At 44.7% G+C, this 23,998-nt stretch overlaps 1 protein-coding gene across 1 annotated transcript in view; it reads left to right on the top strand.

Moving 5' to 3' along the window:
• The first annotated feature begins 1,888 nt into the window (after positions 1–1,888).
• The window catches only part of zcchc24 (zinc finger, CCHC domain containing 24), a 51,390-nt gene continuing 29,280 nt past the window's right edge, over positions 1,889–23,998 (top strand). Inside the window, exons 1-2 of the mRNA XM_086259368.1 lie at positions 1,889–2,423; positions 5,364–5,564. Of these exons, the coding sequence (XP_086115494.1) occupies positions 2,184–2,423; positions 5,364–5,564 (441 nt within the window). The 5' untranslated portion in view covers positions 1,889–2,183. The remainder of the gene's footprint in view (positions 2,424–5,363; positions 5,565–23,998) is intronic.

A 23,998-nucleotide genomic window follows, 5' to 3' on the forward strand; every position in this document is an offset into this window, starting at 1 on the left:
TTGTTTCACAATAAAAAGACAAAAATGTACATTTTCTTCTAATTAACAAAACCTTTCAGTTTTATAATAACTGCAGGACAGTCTGGGTAACAAACTATCTGAACTTGTCTGTCATTTTTTACATTTATTTCTTACAATTTAAGCCCAAAGGGTCATTCTTTTTTTTTTTCAGCAGCATTTCTCTGTTGTTATCTCTGAGTTCAAATGTGCAGTTGAACTTCTGTACAGTGATAGATACCCAGATAAGTTTATCTGGCCCACTTAAGATTAAAGTGGGCTGTATGTGGCCCGTAATGTAAAATAAGTTTGACATCCCCGCCTCTGCCTCAGACTCCTAAATGTTAAAGTTCATGTACAAAGTACATTTAGAAAAAGACTGAATAAATATGGCGTGTTTGAAAGGGTTGCCAGCACAAGGCCTCTTGTTTCTAAAAAGAAAACATTAGCACAGTTTAGGTTTTCAAAGTTGCATCTGAGCAAATTGAAAACACCTGGAACAATGTCGTCTGCACAAATGAGAACAAAGTGGAGATGTTTTACCACAATGTACACTGCCACATTTGGCAAAAACCAAACACAGCATATCAGCACAAACAACTTGTAGCAACTATAAGCTTGGTGGTGGAGGCATGATGTTTTGGGCTTGTTTTGCAGCCACAGGTCCTACGCACCGTGCTGTCATTGAGTCGATCATGAGCTCCTCAAGTATTCTGGAGTCAAATGTGAGGTCATCTGTTTGGCAGCTAAGGCTTGGCTGAAACTCGGTCATGCAGCAGGACAATGACAGCAGCAAATCTACAACAGAATGGCTTAAAAAGTAAAGAATCAAAGTGCTGCAATGGCAAGGTGTTGCAAAATCTAGATCTCAACCACACTGAAATGCTGTGGCAGGAAAGCTGTGCAGAAATAAATGCTTCCAAACCCCAATAAACTCAAGCAACACAAGGAAAGAAGAGTGGGCCAAAATTCCTACACATGTGAGAGACTGATAAAATAGCACAGACAACATTTACTTCAACTCATTGCTGTTAAGGGTGGTTCAAAAGCTACTGAATCACAGATTGTGCTTAGTTTTTCGCACACTCCATGTGTGTTGTGGCTTAGTTTTAATGAAATAATGTTACAATGTAATATCACATGTATTACTGTTCATCTGAAGTTGTATTTCACTAATTTTAGAACCTGGTTAGGTCTATTTGTTTTATTATTGTGTCATATGCACCTCAGAACTGAAAGAGCTTTTCACATGACTCTACTGTAAATGTATGCACATATGGGAAATATCTGTTAATATAGTTTATATATGTGACTCATTGCAAACGTCCGTTCTCCTAAAATTCTCCTAATTTAAGTCTGCAAATTTAAAAGCACAAGATAAAATTAGGTTTTGGAAAGCAGTAGTCATACTTAAGAGCCAGAATAACCTCTCTAGGAAATGAATGCCAGTATCTTCTGGATTCGTGGATATATGCAGGGATTTTTGCCACAAGAGGGAGCCGTTTTTAAGGTTTTCTCCATACTCTGCTGCCTTGAATCTGCGGGTTGGCTGGAAGCTGGGACGTGCTCGACAGAGTGTGCCCCATAGTCCTGATAAGCTGCACAGTTTATTGATTTCTTAACCGCTGGACTAAATGTCTAAAGTTATCCAGGTTTTTCTTTATAGCATATTAATATGTGTTTTCAGAAGGTGGCTGAATGTCATAAAGAATCAGGGAGGCCTGTTTCCACTCAAGAATAGAGAAATAGTAAACCATATATATTAGTAACTTGGTAAATAATAGAATATCTACACCGTCTTTATTACAGCAGTTACTCGGTTGACTCCTGGAACAAACGACGCGCTGATTGGCTGCTGGTCCTCGGTGACGCAGAGCCGCGTTCATTGCATATTCAAAGAGCTTCTCTCTGCCCCGCTGCAATAAAGGCAGATAGCGGACCATGGGGAGCCATGGAAAACTTTTTATACTGACATGTTAACGCCATGACTTTTGAGTAACACCTAAGTGGGACGAGGCTCCCGGCGTGAGGAGGACAGGGCCTTTTACAGAAAGAAGAAGAAGAAAAGGGAGCACTTGCCATCAGTTTGGGGACGGGGACGGGAAAAAAGCAACATTTGAGACGAGTCCAGCAAAAAAGAAAAAAAAGAAGCGGTGGAAATCCAGTTTGGACATTTGAATGGAAAGATGAGCTTGCTGTCTGCCATAGACACGAGTGCCTCCGTGTACCAGCCGGCTCAACTTCTCAACTGGGTCTATCTCTCCTTACAAGACCCCCACCAGACCAGCGCCTTTGACGCGTTCAGACCCGAACCCAACTCTTCCCACCCGGATCTCAGTTTCAGCAAGACTCCCGCAGCGGCGGATTTGAGCTCTTCCCTGAACTCCAACTATCTCAACAACTTCTTCCAGCTGCAGCGAAATGAGGTGAACTGACGGCATGCTACGTACAAATCCGGGATATCTGAGGTTGTGAGACTGTGGCTGATTTTAGGGAGAGTTGGACGGTGTTAGTGTTGTTTGTCTGAGCAGCAAATGTTTTAGCATGCAGGTTGCAACATAGGCTATTCTGGTATAACCGCCATGATATTTTTAATATGGACAAAAACCTAAAATAGTCCGATGAAATAAACATTTTTGGTGGGGCTACTTTGAATGTAGCTCTATTGCTATGTGCAGATGTAAGTGTTTTACATAATATAAAACGATTGTGTAGGCTTCTGTGTATATGATTGCAATACTAGAAGAGAAAAATACACCAGAAATACTCAGTAAATATGTCACTAACCCACTCATGGATTAAATACTTATGTTAAAATTAAAATTAATGTGCAATCTTTCAAGATCTAAATATCACACAGCTCATTTCCCTCCCCCAGATGACATGATTACACATGAAGAGGTCTGCTTTCAGCATATTTATAAGTTATGGCTCAAAGTTAATGTGGTGAGGAAAAATATGTTTTAATCAGAGAGGCAGGAGATGGAAATAGATCCCCCCCCACCCTCTGCACGCCTCTGTCTGGAGAGAGCAGGCCACTGCAGCCCCTTGCTGAGGTCTGCTGTCTCTGACTCCTTCAAATAGACCAGGTTGTGCAAACAAAATCAGTCCTTGTTTACATATTCTCTATTTTTGTGCCTCCAAGTAATTTTAGGGAACCAACATGCTGATAATGTGTGCACGGTGCAAATCTGATACCCCATAGTGCACTCTGTGCAAAAGTGACCCCTCCATCTCTCCCGCATACAGAAAATGATCACACAGCGTGGGCAGAAAGGCAGTGTTATAATAAATAAAAATACACAGTGAGCAGCGTTGATTGCACTGCAGCCCAGTTTCTTAGATCTCTGTTCAAGTGACGCTATGTGTTGGAAACTTTAGTAGTGGATGGATGGTGTAGTCACCATCTAGAGCCAGTGTTCATTATAATGGTGGCAACCGCAGGGGGCTTTTGAAGTCACTTAACACGTAAAGTCATCTGAAAATGGGGCGTTCGCTTTATACATTACACGCAATTGTGTAATGCCATGAGAGTATAAAGTGTTTCAAAGTGAGGGAACACACATAGAGTCTGGAAACGGTTTAAGGGGTGGAGGGAGGGGGAGATTTTGCAACTTTCTATACCGGCTAAGCCAAGCAAAACAAACCACTGCAGAGATTTGATGATGAGATGACTAATGCGAAATGTGGTTGTTTTCACGGTGAAGGATCACACAACAGCCTGCTTGGAGTGAAATTGCGATATAGATTAATGAAGTCGCTGTCGACAGGGCACAAGTCGAGCACGCTTATCGCAGATTCGTCTGCTGACAGCTTTGCTCAAAAGCCTCCTTCACAACCCAGTTGCAGGCAGAAAAGCCCCCCTAACATATTTTTACTGTTAATTTAGAAACTATCTGGATTACTCTACCTCTTATCAGTGCACCTTTAAAGTTCCCAGGTGGCACCACAAGCCTGGCCTAAAAACAGCAGTGTTTTATTGACCTCCTGCTGTGTGACACCTCATCACCGGACCTGTGAAAACACTCACAGATGTGCTACACTTGTTCTGCCTGTCTTGGGCACACCGTGGCTGGCCATCCCCTCATCTATTGCCACACGGCACAAAACACACAACCTACCAAGGACTAGTCACTCAGTCACACACGCAAAAATAAACAAACCGTCTCACCCCACCATTAGCAGATGTGTGTGAAATCCGTTTCCTTTGGGCTGACAGTAGGTGGTTTGAAGCCAAACTGAAGAAATGCTCCGAATGTAAACAGAGCAAAGTTTCCTGTTTTTTATTTGTTAAAAATGATTTCGCAAGCTGCAGTAAAACTTAAATGTGTACATTTCCATTTGGAGGAGGGATGCAGTAGTACACAGAGCTGGAACACATGCACCAGATGGGAAACTGAGAAACTACAGAGCTGTAGTGCTTGATTTACAGCAACGACAAGTAATAAATGAACACGGCTCTTAAAGCTGGAGCTGGTTAGCAAGACAATCTTACAGTCTCCAGATAGAGATTTGGCTTTCAGCCCTGGTTAGGTTGCCAAGTGTAAGGTTTCTGTGCCGTGCAACATTTAAAATCAACAGTAACATCATTTCCCAGACACAAGCCTGTGTCCTAAAATGATGCATACCCTTCGGTTATATTAAAGAGTTTATCAGTGGATTTCCACATGCCTACGAACTCTTTGACATCTTTTCTTTTTCTCAAGAGCGGTCACTCGGATATTAAATGTCAGGCCAGATAATTAGTTAGGCTTCTCCTAGGTTAATTACCTGGCTGTATGAATATTTGCTAAAATCAGATTAATTTCACCCAGGGGTCAAATCACGTCTGTCTCTTCTGGACTGCGTTTGAAAAGAGGAAGACATGAACGAAAAGGGAAATAAGGAAAGGCAGGGAGCGCTTTCCCTGTTATTAATATTCAGAGAGCATCTTCTGCGAATTCAGTTGGCCTGGTGGCACGCAACAGTGCATCCTGTGTCTCCGAGCAGACTACAGATTCGGACGGCGGATAGTTTACCACCAGCAGTGCATGGCGTTAATGCTGATGTTCCGCTGGGTGGCCGGGGGAACATGCTTCCCATCTTGTTTACAATGAGTCATACTTTGTCCTGTGTTTCTCTGAGGACATGCGCAGTACTTTTCCAGTTCATGAGCACAGCTGGGCCTCGTGCCAGATGTTCCGAATTTAATGAGCGAAATTATCTTGGAGTTCTTTTTCCGTTTTTTTTGTTTAGTTTTTCTTTACTTTTTGTACAACAGCAAACAGGACAGAGAGCACATTTAGGAACCTGGCGCGTAATCTAAGCATTTCACGAGAAGCAGAGTTTCATGTTAACAACAGGCTGTATCTGGTGTTATTTTTCAGGCCTTAAACAACAACGTGTATAAGAACGTGTCTCCCTATGGCTCCCTGAACAATATTGTGGACGGACTCAACTCCCTGACGGACCATTTCTCAGACCTTTCCCTCTCTTCTGAAACAAGAAAACCGAACAAAAGACCCCCACCCAACTACTTGTGCCACCTGTGCTTCAACAAGGGCCACTATATCAAAGACTGCCCTCAGGTGAGACTGTTAACACACACGTATGACATAATCTAGTCATCAGGTGACACAGATGGCTTATAATCACTGTTAAATCTTTCAGTGTGTCTCATTTGCTTAATCTTGACATTAGACTTCTTCAATGACTTTTTATTTGGTTCATACAAACCAATAATGACACTAAAATCTAAGCTTGCTGCAGTCAGTCACTCTCTCCCTCACTCTTTTTCTTTCTTCCTCTCTTTTTGGATCTGGTCTGACCTACTTGTTAAACAGACTGGCCTCTGTCTTCTGTAGTCATGTGTGTGTGTATGTGTGTGTTTGTCTTGACTGGCAAAACACTGCACAACAAAAAGACTACACGTTATAAGCACATGTTATGTCACGGCCATATTTTTAAACTCCCAAGTCAAAGGTGAAGGGTTTGAATCAGATCATCATGTTGACTGTGTATAAGTAAGTAGTGTAAGTGCCATTTTCTGACATGTAGCCACAGTTTTTATATCCACAGTTGTACATCCACTTAAACTGTCGCTATTACAGCCACAGTTTAAGTGGGAAATTTCAGTGGGAGCTTTCCTGTCTCTGTTTCCCACTGAATCAGCCTGTTATGATGCAGCTTTTTATCCTTTTTTTTTTTTGGCGAGGCACCATGACAAATCCACCTTGAGGTCTAGTATCGAGGTTACTGGGTACCACCAGTGTGTGACAAATGGGGCTCCAGCTGTTGTCAACACCCCTAAACCGTAGCTTGATTTGGAAAAGAAAAGTATTTATATATTTATCCTGCCTGTCTGTCTCTCTGTGAACTATAGCGGAACATAATGTGTGAAAGGAAAAGCTTCGTTTGTAGCTGCTGTAGCAAAATTAAAGTGTATTTTCTAGGACTAGACTGTGAAACTGCTACGGTCTGATCTGTCATTATGTTGTTGTGTAGCAGCTTGTAAAGGCAAAGTCATGGAGTGCCAAGTGAGCTAATTTCATAGGGAGAACACAAAAGCACCTTCCCTTGGAACTGTGGAGTTTCTGAGTTTTTAGTTGGACCTTACACTCCCTCGTCTTTCAGTTGCCTCCCCCGTTTGTCTCCTCTCCCTTTCCCTGGGTGAGGTGCAACAGCCGAACCCCAGCCCTAAGTTTCTTTTGCATGAAAGTGTAATGAGGAGCAGATGTGAGATTAAAATGCTTTGACTCGCTTTATGACATATGATGACTGGTCTCACGAGGTCTGTATAAGACCACTGTAGTGATGAAATATCTCCTGGGCAGCCCCAAACTGCAGTGTGTGGGAATTAGATCATCTGCTCACAACTCTTCCTGGAATTTGGTTTTGTACTATATCATGCAACATGTAACGTTTTACCTTCCATCTTCCTTCAACTAATACTGTACATGTGGATGTGAGCAATGATGAAGTGATACTCGGCGCTGGCACAGGTGCACATTAAACGACTCACAATTTAGTGTCTTTAGTACTAAAACCATATCTGCTGTATATTAAGTTTCACTTTACCGTTTCAAGATGAAAAAAGGCTAAACTGTTCCTTTATTAAATAAAACCCCTTTGACAGCAGGGAGCAGTGAAATGAATCTTTCCATTGTGTATGTCAGAAACACCCTCACCCTACTTCTGGTTTGTATTTCAGCTGTTCGTTAAACTGCCAGCAGTAACTCAGAAAGCAGCAAAGTCTCCAAACAGCCTCAACACCTACCATCTCAGTTATTTAGGTCTCTCCTGGGCTTCTCCTCCATAAGCTTACCTTCCATTTGTGCTGCATCATTTACACTATTGCCCTCTCACCTGTCACTGCATGCCTAAGCCAAGGATAGTTCTTCCTTATTTAACCAGCTGAAGATTCGAATAATATATGTGACGCACAAGCGAGAAGAGCTCTTCCTAAGAGTGCTTGCTCGCCAAGTCTGGTGTCATTCTCTAAACAAGAACTCCTCATTCTAAATGATCAGTACTCTGTTTTACATTGTGCAGTCGTGTGTTCGTACTAAGAAAGAGTTTGTCCTGTTCAGAGAGGCTTTGCCAATGAAAACAGAAGCTCTTGCTTCACCGGGTCCTGCAAAGTTTGTCATCCTAGTCCAGCACAGTATGTAAAAGCTTCCTCGTCTACTTCCCCTCACCGCCTTTTATTGAGGTGCTTTGCGCAAAGACTGTCAAAGGGTCAAGTAAGTTTCTCCTTTATTTATGATGCTTTCTCTAGCTTTTCTTTATTGTTTTGCTTTTTGAGTATATAGAGGTAGGCCAAAGTGCTAATACATTAATTGAAATTGAAGACCCCCCCCTTTTTAAAAAAAAAGTTTTTACATGTTAATATTGGAAACACAGGCAAGGTTTGTGGTTGTGCTGAGAGATTTATTTTTCAGGAAACTTGTAGCTGAGTGAAAGCCACAGGTCTGGCAGCAGCTGCCCAGTGCTGCCTGTCATGGGGACAGAGGTGTTATGTAAACTGGCTTTTATTCGGGAAAATGACGTCGCTCCCCTAGTTATGAGCAGAATGCCTCTCGCTGCCACGCTCTGGCCCCGCTCCAAGATGTCTTCCACTTGCACTCATGATTTGGTTTTGTTTAGAGGACTAATCCTCTCAACAGCTGGCCCCACCTCTGATTTGAGTGATCAGAGTGATGCAGTGACTGACAGGTTTACCAGAGGTAGAAAGATGAACTCATGGAAAGTTTCTTTGCTGTAATGCAGGTTTATGGGTGGGCGGGGGTGGATCTTGCTGTTGTATGTTTTATGCGTGTCTTTGAGCTACGCTGGACTCTCGACTTACAATCCCTCATTCCTGAACATTATGCAACCCCCTTGTCCAGGATCTTCAGTTAGCACTGCACGCTCTTATGCTTCTGAGAAATGCCAGATTGTTGTTGTTGTTGTCTTTTACTGGGAGAATGCCACAAAAATGTGGTTTCTCATCTCTCATATGAGGTTAACCAAAACTGCTGAACTTTTTGGAGGCATTGTTTGACAGCTTAAAAAAATCACAATCAGCTGATTGAGAACATTTGGTCTTTTTAAGCAACATTCATTATTTTTCAGGAAAGATGCTTTTTATTTATTTTTTTCTTTTTATGAGTTAAATGCAAAGAGGCAGCTGTGGGTCAAGTGGTAAACTTGGTTGTCTACTGACTGCATGGCTGGTGGTTTCTGGCTCCTCTATCTGTCTCAACACTCAGAACCTAAAGCTTTTCCTGCTCCTATGGTAGCTTCTTCTTCAGTGGTGTCCACTCTCAAAATATGCATTCTGATACATATATTTATATATGCATTAAATATGCATTAACACGTTAATTAGTCAGCTTTTGTGGAGTAAAACAGGCTAGCGGTTTGCTCTTGTTTTCACACTTTGTGCTCAGCAGATGTTGCTTTATATCTAACAAACAGATGTGAGCGGTATAGTCTTTTGTTTTAAACGAGAGCTTTTATGCAGCTGTAGCATCAAACCAACTTACATAAGCCTTTGAATTTTCATTGCTTAAATTGCTGATGATGATATAGCCAAAGATGTTGTACAGGTTTGTCTGCAAGAGCACAGTGATCCCTATACAGATCCCTCTTTATCAAGCTTTTTTGTTCCCATTTGGACTGTGTTAGTGCAATGTCTATGTATTTTAAATATTTCCAGCAGAGTATGACAGAAGATAGAATCAAGCCATTTAATTTACCAAAGGCTTTTGCAGAGGATGCTTCACTCTAAAAGCACAGGCACTAACTTTCCCTCTCACGTCTATGGCTGCCAGTCAGTCGGCAGGCATCTCCACTTGCGTATATCTAATGCAAATCACTGCGATGGCATTTACGCCTCACGTGGCGTGAGTTTCAGCAGGAGTTTGTACTTTGTAACAAATGGTCTCCACGATCTCCCGTAAAAGTGGAGACGAGAGTTGACCTTTGAACTAAGGGCGTCCTCGGAGGAGAGGCAAAAGAGCAACGTGTGACTTTCCAGAGTGTGTGCTTTCCCGTCAGCCGTGGTAGTAAACATAATGACTTGTCATTACTGCAGCCTGCTTTGTCTACCATAACAAACATCAGTGGTTTTGACAAAACATATTTGCTTTTAAATTTTCCGGTGCTTGCCTCTGACAGAGCGGCGATCCTTTTCGGATTTGTTTGGCAGTCACGCTGAGAGAATTGTGCAATGTTTTTAATGTTTCAGTTTGTTGTTGTATGTGTGTGTCTGTGATTTGTCAAAAACACACTGCAAATTTGTAATTTACCAGCGTTACATCACTGCACAGAGTGTTGCTTGTGTGTTTGCTTCACTTTAGGAAAAACAAGTATTTTAGCTCAGCGTGGGAACACCCAATTTCCTGCAGAGTGTAACTCATATTAAAGCCTTAATCGAATCTGATTCAGGTCTTTAGCCGAGTTTCACCTTTCCAGCATGTGTTATCTCTTCCAGTTAATCTGAGCACGAGGATCTAACGTCTGATCTTTTTGGGGGCAATATTTATTTATCCGAGACTTCAAAAAGACGATATTCAGTGCTTTTAGCACTTTTAGCCAAAATTAATTTAACCATTTAACAAGGATGCTAGTTTTTTTGGGGGGTTTACGAGAGGCGGGGCTTTCACGTTTCAGTGGTGGTGTTATTGGTGTGTCAGTTCTAACAGTTTAGCCTTGTTTGTGCAACTCTGCAGTGCTAAAACAAGAGACTTCATTACATTCTGCTGGTTATGATAGTTTAATCAACACTTCTGCCTTGCAATCCCAAAAATCTGATCATCCCTAAGACTCTCTCAGACATATTATAGCCACTATAATTAGCCCATTTACCCTTTCTATTTCCCTTATAGATTTTATGAGCTGATAATTTAATTTTGTAAGAGATTTTAATGTAATTTAAATTCCAAGTGCATCAAAACTACACAGATGAATAATTTTGGGTCTGTGTCACCAGAAACAACAATAGATGGAGTGAATGGGGCTGTTGCTCGCTCCTGTTTATTTTATTCCTCTATGTGGCAAATTTTACAAGGGTTGAATAGAAAGCAGTCCTCTGATCACAGTCACAACTTCATTTGGTCTTTCAAAGATTCACTTTTAACCAGTTAGCATTTTTTCAGGGGACAGTCCCCTGGATACATCCTGAAAGACGTATTGCAGCGGGAGTTCCTGTGGTTGGAACAAGCACAAAGGTGTGGGCTGCCTTAAATAAGATCCAGAAAAAAACAGCTGCTAGTGTAAAACAGCCCAATGGTGGCGAGACCTAAAAGGCTCAAAAGTGTGGCTGCACTTCGCTAGAAATAATACTGCCAAAACTGCAACAAGTCCTTTGCATGTTTGGCAAATCTTGTGCACATAGTGTGGCTTTTTCTGTCAGAGCTGTGGGTATGAATATTAACATAAAAGTGTCAGAATAATAGGATGCTGTCACTTCAACAGACTGTTGAAGCCACCAATATAAAGTGTCCCACATATTTAAAGGGCTCTGCACTCCAGCTTCCTATTAAAATTCAACTTTTTCAGTCAGCAGTAAGAAATTCAAGCACAGTCTAAATTCTGGTGTCATGTGCGACTTGTATCTCATATTAACAGTGCCGTCTTAAACCTTTGGCAAAACATTTTGCAACTCTTGTGTTGGAAACATGCTGCGAAATTGTCTAAACTAGCTTTCTATCCTTCCTTGCTATTCAGCCCAGTGCTGATTATTCACTAGTCCAGCAGATTATGTGAGCTTAATGTAGCTGGAGAAGTTTGCAGTCTCCCTGGAGGCTAATGTTCCTGGGAGGAGAAAGAACCTACATCTGTCTTTTTGCTTTTCTAATCTATGTTTAACCCACTCTTTCCTGAGTTGAAATATATATATATTTTTAATGAAATACCAGTTTATTGATTTATTCAACATTTGTCATGAGAAAGAGTTTCACATTTTACCCCCACGATGCCCCAGGGGCAGGTTCTGACACGGCTGCACTTATTTTGCTGGGGCAGGGAGGCAGTTTGGATGTGTCACTGTCATGCCATTCAGCACTATTGTGTTTGTCTGGCACAGAGAGGGCATAGTCTGAAAGCTTGAGAAGGGCATAAGAGCCGAGAGACAGCGGACCAGTGAAAGGGGAGCGAGGGCACTTCCTCTAAACGGAAATCAAAGTTAAAAGAATGATAAAAGTGTAGTTTCCTGCCAGCTGGTTTGCGTTCTGTCCAGAAATCCCATTGTTCCTCTCAGTTTTTGCTGAGTCAACAATCACACCACTTCCTGTTTTGGTAACTGTGACACTTAAAACCCGATCTCTGGGACTCCAGCATGCTGTTACATTTGCCGCAGATAGATAAACTCACAGCTGTTTGCAGATTAAATGCTGAAATATGGACGAAGACACGGTGCACCATCTGCTCGCTTTTAGGTGAAGCTAAGCTGCCGTAAAGTCCCTCAGCTTTCTCGCTGGGAAGAGATTATGCACGTTGTGTCATTTGATTAGTCCTCCTTTTCATGCTCAGATGAAGGCTACACAGTCTAAGTGATGTTAGAGGGCTCCATTAGCTTATTTTTGGATAGTTTCTTATGTAACACTTTTTCCATCACGTTGCTGAGCCAGCACTGTAAAATGGAGGCTTCAGATAATAAAAGAAAATAAACAATAATGTGTTCGGAGCTCTTGCTCATCACACTGCTTTATGTAATTGTGTTTTTGCAGCATGAGGGAAACCAGGTCAGCACTCATTTTGGAACCAAGTTTCAGTATCTGTTATGTTATTGTACTAGAGTGAAAAATCCTTTGTAAAATGTGCAGTTTTACCTCTCTACTATTTAACAGATGGTACTGAATATATTGCAAAATATATACATGGTGGCTATGACAGTAGTCAAGACAGTGTTACGGTTTTTCAGCCCCATAATGAGGCCTCGGGAACTCGGGAACAGGATGGTTCACTTTTCACTCAGAGAGAAAGGAGGAATCAGAGGGTCAAAGGTCACATTTTCACTACAGCATGATGTCCTTGTCATGCGCCGTGGTGCGCGGGCATGAAAGGATCCAGGCGCAGACTCCGAGCTAACAAAAAGACACTTTATTAAAACAACGAAAGGCGACCCGGGGAAAGTAGAGAGCAAAACAGAAACTAAAAATCCGGGGAAACAATGACACGAGGAAGCCGGGATCGGGACGGCGGGGGGCTGCAATAGAAAGGGGAGATGATTACTAGGGAGCCAGGAAGCGGGGAGAACATATCAGGACTGAGTTAGAGTAGGGGCTTACGATAGAACGGAACCGTGGGAGCTCGGGAGGGAAGTGTGGCAGTCCGTGGGGGCAGGAAGTCCGTGGAATGGCGAGTGGGCCAGGTGAGCGCCGCGAGATCCAGTTGAGCCGGAGGACAGGCAGGTAGCAGACGCCGAGTAGAAATCTGGACAGAAGTAGGCAGGTTAAACAAAGTTCCAAGCAGAAGAGAATGCACACTTTTCGTGGAAGTCTGGTTACCACTGTGGGGATGACTACGGACTGGCGTGGAGCATCCGTCAGCGCCGGATTAAGTGGATCTCCGTGTAATCACCGGGATGGAGAGCAGGTGTGCTAGTGATGGCCCAGCCCGGGGGTGTGGCTACCCGAGCATCACGCATTCCACAGACCATGACAGTGCCCCCCCCTCAAGGGTCGCCCCCAGGCGACCGACCGGACTGCGGCCTGCGGAGAGAAGCGCGGAAATCAGCGATGAGGGACGGGTCCAGAATGAAGGAACGCGGAACCCAGAGGCGGTCCTCGGGACCGTACCCCACCCAGTCCACCAGGAACTGCCACCCACGCCCACGCCGGCGCTCAGCCACGATGCGCCGGACCGCATAGGCCGGGTGACCGGCGACAAGCCGGGCGGGAGGAGGGGGCTCGGACGGAGGGCACAATGGGCTGCGGCGGACGGGTTTGACCTGGGAAACGTGGAACGTGGGATGTATGCGCCAGGAAGTAGGGAGCTTGAGCCGAACTGCCGCCGGGTTAACAACCGCATCAACTTCATACGGGCCAATGAAGCGGGGGGCCAGCTTCCGGGAGGACACACGCAGCGGAATGTTTTTGGCGGCCAGCCAGACCTTCTGCCCCGGCTGATAGTCGGGGGCGGGGGTGCGACGGCGGTTGGCATGGCGTGTGTGCTGTTCCTTCGTCCGCAGGAGAGCTTGGCGGGCCCTGAGCCAGACCCGCTGGCAGCGCCGGAGATGGTGCCGAGCGGAGGGGACTGCGAGACCGAGTTCGTCTTCAGGGAAAAGAGGAGGCTGATAACCGAGGGATGCCTCGAACGGGGACAAACCTGTGGCAGACGAGGTAAGTGAGTTATGTGCATATTCAACCCAGGGCAGAAAGGTGACCCAGGAAGTGGGGTTTTGGGACGCCATGCACCGTAGCGCAGCCTCTAGCTCCTGGTTAAGCCGCTCGGTCTGGCCGTTAGATTGCGGATGGAAACCCGAGCTTAAACTAACTCTCGCGCCCAAAATGGAACAAAAGGTCCTCCACACTTGTGAAGTGAACTGTGGGCCTCGGTCTGAGACGATGTCAAGGGGAATACCATGGAGCCGGAACACGTTTTCAATTAGGGCTAGGGCTGTGTCAGGGGCGGAGGGTAGTTTCGGTAGCGGGACGAAGTGGGCGGCTTTAGAGAACCGGTCGATGATGGTGAGGATGACGCTCTTTCCCGAGGAACAAGGAAGACCGGTAATGAAATCTAATGAGATATGAGACCAAGGCCGGTGAGGCGTGCTGAGCGGATGGAGCAGGCCCGCTGGGTGCTTAGTGGACAATTTGTTGCGGGCGCAGACAGTGCAGGCAGCCACGTACTCCCTCGCATCTTGTCGTAAAGTCTTCCACCAGAAATGCCGTTTGAGAAGACCAATGGTTCTGCTCACGCCAGGGTGACACGAAAAACGTGCAGTGTGGACCCAATGGATTACCGCTCCGCGGGCAGCAGCGGGGACAAAACGCCGTCCGGGGGGTCCGGTACCCGGGTCAGGGTCTCCCGGGAGGGCCTGGCGGATAACCTCCTCAACATCCCAGGAGAGGGCGCCCACCACACAGGTTGGGGGGAGAATGGTGGTTGGTGACGATGTCTCCGTGTCTGGGGAGTACTGGCGGGAGAGCGCATCTGGCTTGGCATTCCGTGAACCTGGGCGATACGAGAGAGTGAAGTTAAAGTGTGTAAAAAACAGGGACCAGCGGGCTTGGCGAGAGTTTAACCTTTTAGCAGTCCTAAGATAAATTAGATTCTTATGGTCCGTCCATATGAGAAAAGGCTGCTCGGCTCCCTCCAGCCAGTGGCGCCACTCCTCCAAGGCGAGTTTTATGGCCAAGAGCTCCTTATCGCCTACGTCATAATTTCTTTCAGTAGGGGTGAGCCGGCGAGAGAAGTAGGCGCACGGCTGGAGCTTACCTTGAGGTCCAGACCGCTGAGAGAGAACAGCCCCGACTCCGGTGTCGGACGCGTCCACCTCGACGATGAATTGTTTGGTGGTGTCGGGGTGGAGCAGAATGGGCGCCGTAGTGAACAATGCCTTCAATTTGGTGAACGCTGTGTGGGCCTCCAGGGGCCAGGTGAAAGGTACCTTAGGAGAAGTGAGGCGAGTGAGAGGCGCGGCGACGTGGCTGTAGAAACGTCGGTAGAAGTTCGCGAACCCGAGAAAGCATTGGAGCTTCTTCCGCGAATCCGGGACTGGCCACTCCAGAACCGCCTTGATCTTAGCTGGGTCCGTCTTCACCTGTCCTCCTGCTAAGACATAGCCCAAAAAGGAAACCGATGAGGCGTGAAACTCGCATTTTTCTGCTTTGACAAACAGTCTGTTTTCCAGTAACCGTTGCAGGACGCTCCGGACGTGAACGTGATGCTCCTCCATGGTCCTGGAAAAAACGAGGATGTCATCCAAGTATACAAAAACAAACACGTTCAGGAAGTCTCGGAGCACATCATTCACTAGCGTCTGAAAAACCGCAGGGGCGTTAGTTAAGCTGAATGGCATAACCAAATACTCGAAGTGGCCCAGTGGCGTGTTAAAAGCGGTTTTCCACTCGTCCCCCTCCCTTATTCGGACCAGATGGTATGCGTTTCGCAGGTCCAGTTTTGTGAAAACGGTGGCTTCCTGGAGAGAGCCAAAAACAGAGTTAATCAACGGAAGAGGGTACTTGTTCTTTACGGTGATGTCATTTAAGCCCCGGTAGTCAATGCACGGCCGCAGCGAACCGTCCTTTTTCCCCACGAAGAAGAAGCCCGCATCGACTGGGGAAGAAGAGGGTCGAATGATACCGGCCGCGAGTGATTCTCGGATGTAGTTTTCCATAGACTCCCTCTCGGGGCGAGACAGGTTGTACAACCGGCCGGAGGGCAGCGGGGCACCAGGTAGCAGGTCGATGGCGCAGTCATAGGGGCGGTGTGGTGGCAGAGAGCAAGCCTTGTCTTTGTTAAACACTTCCTGTAAGTCGTGGTATTCGGGTGGGATGGAGGAGAGGTCAGGTGCTTGTGTAACAGGTGGGGTCGGGTTAGTGGGTGGAGCGAGAACTGCTGATCTCAGGCAATTCGCAAGGCAGAACAAACTCCAACTGGCGATCTTGCTTCCTGCCCAATCGATGTGGGGATTATGTCTTTGCAGCCACGGGTAGCCTAACACGAGCGGGGTGTCGGGAGACGGGAAGGTAAAGAACGAAAGCGATTCGTTGTGGTTCCCGGAAGTGACTAATGTCACGGGCGCGGTCTGATGAGTGATGTAAGCAAACACTTGTTTATTCAGCGCTGACGCAGGGAGGGGAGGTTCCAACAGAGTGAGTGGAATTTCCAGCTCTTTAGCCAGTCTTTCATCCATGAGATTCTGCTCCGCCCCAGAATCCACTAATGCGCTGCATGTGACAGTCTTTTTATTGGTTATTATGGCAACGGACACAATCAATCGGGGTCTAATAGTATTCAATGTGCAGCCCACCCGTATCCCCGAACCTACCGGTGAGCTGGTCCGTTTGGGCGAACCGGGCAGCTGGCGATGCGGTGTCCCGGCTTCCCACAGTATAAGCAGTCCCCGGCCCGAAAACGGCGTTCCCTCTCCTCCGGCGAGAGCCGAGAGCGCCCGATCTGCATCGGCTCCGGCGGAGGAGGAGACTGTGAGCGAGCGCACGCCGCTGGAGAGCTAAAAGGGGACAGGGGCAGTGACACGCGAAAGTCTGGGTGCAACACGGGTTTCGGTGGCTTGGACCGCCGTTCGGCCTCCCTCTCCCGTAGACGCTTATCGATCCTACGGGCGAGTGACACCAAATCCTCGAACGTTTTAGCCGCCTCGTGAAACGCGAGCTGATCCTTCATCTGATCGTTCAGGGAGCGTAAAAAAATTCCCCTTAGGGCCGAATCGGGCCAGCCAACAGCGGCTGCCACGGTGCGAAACTCCACTAAATACTCCGCAACGCTACGCCGACCCTGGCGGAGCACCAGTAGCTTTTGAGCGGCATCATCCTCGGAAACTGACGGAGAGAAGGTTGCTTTAAACTCGTCGAGGAAGTCATCGAAGTCGCAGCGCTGTATCGGGTTAGCAGATAAATAGGCTTCAGCCCACGCCAACGCCCTTCCCCTCAGTAGTCCCACGAAGTGGGAAATCTTGGCCGCGTCAGTGGGGAAGGCGAGTGGCGAGCGACTGAAGAAAAGAGTACACTGAAAAAGGAACCCCCCACACTGGTCCAATTCGCCGTGGAAGGGTTCCGGCGGCGGAGACGTCACACAGCGGTACGCCGAGTCGGGCTGTTTAGCGCACATCTCTCCCTGTTTCTCGCTCAGCTCCTGATACTGATCCTGAAGCGAAGAAAGTAACTGATCGTGTCGGCCGAGCATGGCACCCTGCTTATTAATAGCTGAACGTATCGGGTCTGCTGGATCCATCTTGGCCAGTCCGTACTGTCATGCGCCGTGGTGCGCGGGCACGAAAGGATCCAGGCGCAGACTCCGAGCTAACAAAAAGACACTTTATTAAAACAACGAAAGGCGACCCGGGGAAAGTAGAGAGCAAAACAGAAACTAAAAATCCGGGGAAACAATGACACGAGGAAGCCGGGATCGGGACGGCGGGGGGCTGCAATAGAAAGGGGAGATGATTACTAGGGAGCCAGGAAGCGGGGAGAACATATCAGGACTGAGTTAGAGTAGGGGCTTACGATAGAACGGAACCGTGGGAGCTCGGGAGGGAAGTGTGGCAGTCCGTGGGGGCAGGAAGTCCGTGGAATGGCGAGTGGGCCAGGTGAGCGCCGCGAGATCCAGTTGAGCCGGAGGACAGGCAGGTAGCAGACGCCGAGTAGAAATCTGGACAGAAGTAGGCAGGTTAAACAAAGTTCCAAGCAGAAGAGAATGCACACTTTTCGTGGAAGTCTGGTTACCACTGTGGGGATGACTACGGACTGGCATGGAGCATCCGTCAGCGCCGGATTAAGTGGATCTCCGTGTAATCACCGGGATGGAGAGCAGGTGTGCTAGTGATGGCCCAGCCCGGGGGTGTGGCTACCCGAGCATCACGCATTCCACAGACCATGACAGTCCTGTTAGCAGACAAGGGCCAAAAGCTCTGTTAGCTCATACTACTCATATTCTTAGGAGTTGTAGTAACACAGATTTATCCAACATCAATTTATACTCAATAATCCATAACAACATAAAAAAGTCGATTTTGTTCTTCTGTGCTTGAAAATGCTAGTTTTGCTATTTTCTTTTATTTCCTGTTTTTTACAATATTGGTAATATACTTTGTTTATCTTTGGGGTTTGACTTGTTGGTTAAACAAAGGAAAGCATTTCAAGATGCAGCCTTGTGCTCTTCCCTGTAGAAATTGTCATAGACTCTTCTCATTGGTTAATACACCATGTAGTGTGTGCGAGTCACTTACAGTGATGCTTAATAGCTATTTTGATGTTAAAATTGTGTGATTAGGTTCATTTGGATTAATTTACAGGCTCAAAGACAGATGTGAAACCCACATTGTACAGGTAATTTAAATGATGCACCAACAAGCTATTTAACCGTGGTCTTATCTCTCTCTGCTTTATCTCGTTAGTGAGCTGAGAAAGCCATTAAAACCTACCTCAATAAAATATCCACGTCATACTGACTTTGGCATTTGTTTTAACTAATTGCTCCTAATTGAGACGATTCATATGGAAAAAAAAGAAACAACAATTTTTTTTTTTCTAAGACTAGGCTGAAGGAGGGGACGGACAAGCAGATGGACGGACAGAGACGCTGTGAGGCTGCAAGTGCTGGCACACTGGACTGAGTTTGGTGTCAAGAGATCAGGGACTGACACTGCTAGCTTTGTATCACACTTGAATGGGCACCTTAGGGAGAGACCGTGGTTCTGAATGGGAGCTATTGGGGAAAACCCTAGCGGTGGGAATGGAGGCTGGTAATTAAGGCAGTCATTGTGTGTCTGTAGGATATGCTAGACGGAGAGGTCAGGAAGGCAGGCCTGTATTGTTCGCCCAGCAGGGCCCTCACTTCATCAGAGTAGTGCGTCAGACTCAAGTATGTTTGGAGAGAGCCTTGAATCTTACAGAGAAGAAAAAAGGAGTACAACAACAAACCACACACAACGAGTCCTATATAGTCTGTTTGTCTATATGTCAACACTTAGGGGCCTCTTCTGTGGTTTTCATTTTCTGACTGTTTTTTGCTCTCTGTGTCATGAAGTTTGGGAGGCTATCCAGAAGCTGCAGCCTTGCCAGGGATCAGGACAGTGTTTGCAGATTAAACTAGAGTTGCGCTCAATAATGGGAAGCCATAGTGGTGTGTGTGTGTGTGTGCATGCATGTGTGCGTGTGCATCATTAGTAAGTTTTAAAAAATGTTTTGCACAAGGTAAAACGAATCAAAAAGATTAAAATAAGAATATAAAGTCACGTGAAGACATAGAGGGGTTATAGCTTCACAAAGCATGACCTCTAAATAACATTAAGTCAGTTATAATATCAGAGATCTGTAATAAATTAAGCATAAAATATAACATGGTGGTTTAATGCTTTTTAATTTATATTTTTTTAAAAACACAATAAAAGCTTCACATCCCTTCAGTATGTGTTACTGAATATAATAAAGATATAAGTTGTTGTATGTTGTTTATTAAAGTAAGAAACCAGGTGAAAAATCATCATCACAAAAAATTAGAAGCTGTATTTTTTTTTTAATAATGATTATTTAGTGCACTGATGGACCTCAAATAGCATGAGAAACAAATATGAATCCTCACATATGAGCAGGTAATATGGGTCAACTAATCAGGCTGCTCGAAATATGAAAGTAGTCAAAACAGATATAAAAGAGGACACGGGTTTCTAGGGTATGAAGAACTATGTTTCTGCTCGATTTACTTACTTTTTACCCCTTGTTTACTTATAGATCCAAGGTCTTTACTTTAAAAAATAATCCACATTTCATTTGGAAACTGTCTCTCTCGCCTCTCGCTATCAGTATGTGCTACCCTGTAGTGTGCTGAGACGTTTCTGGCAGGGATGAGGGCTGGGGGAGGTGCGCTATGGGAATGTTTTTACAGGGTGACCCCTGATCTTCCTTCCAGTCACAGCAAAGGCTCCGAAAAGGCCTTGTGTCTCTGTCTCTTCTTTAACACACGCTCAGTCAGGTTAGCAAAGCGAAAGACTGGGAGCGAGTGCAGACTCCCTGCTAAACAGATAAGGCTTATCAGGGATGTGTGGTGTCAGATGGATTTTTTTCTGTTTCATAGCAGACATTAAAAAGCTGTGCCTCTGTGAACAAAGCACACAAACAAAAAACAGTCAAGATATTTTAGTTTTGAGAAGTTATATTGGAAAGAGCCTTTCATAGTCAGAGCATTTAGAAACCATATAGGGCCATAGGTCCAATATAGCATTGCCACCAAGTGACGCTGAGATTAGCAACACACGTGTACGGTATATCCGGCAGAGTGACTCTCAAAAATACAGTCTGCAGAGGGACATGCAAACAAATCCTGCTACGTACAGCAAATGCAGGTGACACATGCAGCATATGCACAGACAGCAGTAGCAAGAACCTCCTCCTGCAAGCAGATGACAATATTTTGTGCACCTCTGTATGCACCAGTGTGCGACCCAACCTGCTCTTGTCATTCACAGACTGGTAATATAACGCTGCTGTGCAGCTGCACAGCTTGTTGAGTGTTGCGGGGCTGTGGCTACGTCCAAGGCTAGCAGAGGGTAAAGAGGAAATTCACACCTGTGGCCTCACTTATCAAAAGCCCTTAACGCCTAGTAAATATGGCATATGTAAGTTTAGGAGTAGGGTAAAGTTATATTATGTGTGTGAAATGAGGAGTCTTGCATGTCAAGCAGATGTGTTGATGATCCTGCACCATTGGCTTGAAGCGGACAGATCCCAAAGCCCAGTTGGCTTGTTCTTGTGTTTTCTATGAACTAAGCATGAAGAAAGAGAAAAAGCACCCTGTCAAAACCATCAGCTTTAAAACAACAGCGTGTTACTCGTATAACTCAAAACACCCACATGCTTGGCTATCAGGGGTATTCATTAGTCATCCAGCAACATGTCACTGAGATCCTTTGGCCGATTAGTTGTGGAAATCTAGGAATCTGGGAATGGGGTTTTGGCAGAGAGCACGCTGGCATCATGATATGCCTCTGCAGCTGTCTTGAACACGAATGACATGGGTCTGCTCCTAAGGAGAACAGTTTGGACATGCATATGCACAAGTATCCACAAACATGCTATATTATGCCTTAAGTCGCTGTAGCGACTAAAGGAAGCGTGAAGTTTAGAGTAAAATTTCATGTTGTGTGGGAGATTTTACCATTGAACTGCTTACCACAACATAACCTCCTCCTCCGCTTTATCAAAGCAATCACAAATTGCAGGTCATTGAATGTAATTTGCAAGCAATAACATTATTAGAGATGACTAAGCCGAGATTTGTTACGATCTGTATCAACAGATCAGAATATCATGTTTCCGACTTTGCCAATTTGGTTTCACAATACAGTTACTGAGGGCTTAATTGCCTCTGCAACTAAATTATGTTTTAGGATCCTTCTGCTAAGTTAAGCCACTCACAAAAATATGTTGTTCAAAGGCTGAAAAACATGAATGTCTGCAGGTAATTTAAAAAACAAAACAAAAAGCTAATCTAGTTCGTCCTGTGAAAGATGCTCTCCTGTGGGGATGTTTTTTATGATGCCATATTTTTATTGCTGCCTGTATTTCATTGTTTTAGTTTTTTATTATTTTAAAGAGACAAATGTAAGTAGAATTGAAAACACAATCATTTTACAATCTAGTATATTGTTCATGTTCAAATGTGTCAAGAATTTCTTGGTGGGCAGTGATGACATTTCAAAATCCAAAACACCTCAGCTTTTGCTTTCTGGAAAAGTCTCAGCAGTTATCTACATGACTGCAAGCTGTGGGATGTTTTATATTTGGTGCAGCTGTCTTGATTTACCTTTTTCCCTGTGTGATATGTCAGCTTGTCATAGAACAGACTAAACATAAGCAAAATACCTTGTAGTGTTACGGGACTTCTCAAGAAAATGTGAGAAAATGTTAAATCAAGGTACTTGTTCTGTTTTAAGATTATATTATAAAAAGCAGCTTTCGTGTGTCTTCTGTGCTTCGCTCTCTTCCAGTAGGAACACACACGTACAGTGCAGAAGTCTACAAAAACACACACGGATAGACACACACACACACAGTGCTCACACAGTTACTCTGCCAAAGCAGAGGCCATTTCCAAGAATGAACTATTCTGGCGCCTCCACGGGTCTCGAAATGGACTTGTGGTTATATTTTAAAACAGTTGGAGTGGCTCTCCTCTCAAATTTTTCCCTGGATATGACGGTAACAAACGCATTTATGACAATTTTGGCGGTTAAACCCTGAAACCCCTTAAGAGCAGTGTCACCATCTCACACTTGAAAATATTCAGCATCTAGTCATTTTAAATGCATTGCTGTCCACCTTATATAGACTGCACTGCTGATATAGATTTTTTTAAACTGTTCCTGGTCGATGTGGGGTTATGATCCTTTAAAATAGCCGTGGATTTGATTATAGCCGAGCACTTGGTTGTGTATCAACATGGTTATGGCTCCTTTCCACATACCACATGTTTCACTTTCCTCCGTCCTCTGCTGTCTTTGCTGCTTTCCTCACACTTCACACTTGAAGGTGAGTAAGCGAGGCAAAAGACCCTATGACAACACAAATGCCTCCTAGGGCCTATTTAGACCTCGAAACACCAGGATGTGCTATTGTGAGTAAACCCCTTTTTATAGTGTAGTGAATGGTGAGGGTATATCCGAATAGCTGAAATAAAGAGCTTGTAGAATATGAAACCTTTTTAAGAATAGCACTGTGACCCACATGGGTGCAGAGCAGGTTTAGATGAGTGCTAGTTGAGTGGCTGATGACTGTGATGGTAAACTTGGAGAAGTCATATCTAGTGAGCTCACATACCTTTTGCTAACTTAGTTATGCTAGAAGCTATGTTAGAAAACACATTGTTGCTTTGTCAGCAACTTTATATTCAAGTGCAAATGTTTTATTTGAATATGCAGTCTTATTAAGATTGAGATCTAGTTTTCAGTAGCGACCTGTGTACAAAAAACATATAAAAATTGAGACAGACAGACACATAATAAAATTATACATTATACATCATCACAAATTAATAATAACATGTGCAGAAGTAGCGTCCTAATTTTTGTAACACATTGTATTTATAGGCAGCGAAGTATTTAAAACCAGTTTATTTAAAATTCAATGTACATCAAAGGTTTAAAACAATCATCTTTTAATTGTTAGATTCAGTTCAGTTATATTTATATAGCAGCAAAACACAAAAATAGTCACCTCAAAGCCTTATATTCTAAGATAAAGACCCTACAATAATACTGAGAAATCAGACGGCCCCCTATGAGCAAGCAATTGGCGACTGTGGGAAGGAAAAACTCTCTTTTAACAGGAAGAAACCTCACACTCCTCACAGCGTTACTGGAGGTCAAGGCAAGGCCACCTAGATTAGGTATCTGGTCAGACGCCATCTAAAATTTTTAGGATTTTTAGGACCGAGTATGATAACCTCAGTTTTATGTGAATTTAAAAGTAGGAAATTGGAAATAGATAAAGCTGGGTGTCATCTGCATAGCAATGTAAATATATGCTATGCTTTCTCCTAATAGTGCCTAACATCCGTATATTTGCATTTTTTCACCCAGCTCTAGGTAGCTTATTGGAAAAAAATGCTGTAACAGCAGCTGTCCTCTTGTTGCTATAAGTACAGTGAATGAGGTACCCAAGTAACCTATTAGTAAATGAAGAAATCGCTGTACGCATGCCTGTCTTAACAACTGTCTAACATCCGATCTATGATCTACAAACTTGTATTTCTTTGTGTATTTCTAGGGACCTGATTAAATTCAGTGCTGGGTTTCAGGTTGTTCAGATGCGTTGGTTTCATTGTCAGAATCTTTTCTGCTCAGCAATAAATGGGT

Source organism: Aulonocara sp. 'chitande type north' Nkhata Bay, linkage group LG13 (assembly GCF_057382095.1).
Source record: "Aulonocara sp. 'chitande type north' Nkhata Bay isolate Kocher_YH1m ecotype deep benthic linkage group LG13, A_spYH_male_GT1.1, whole genome shotgun sequence".
NCBI classification, from domain to species: Eukaryota; Metazoa; Chordata; class Actinopteri; order Cichliformes; family Cichlidae; genus Aulonocara; species Aulonocara sp. 'chitande type north' Nkhata Bay.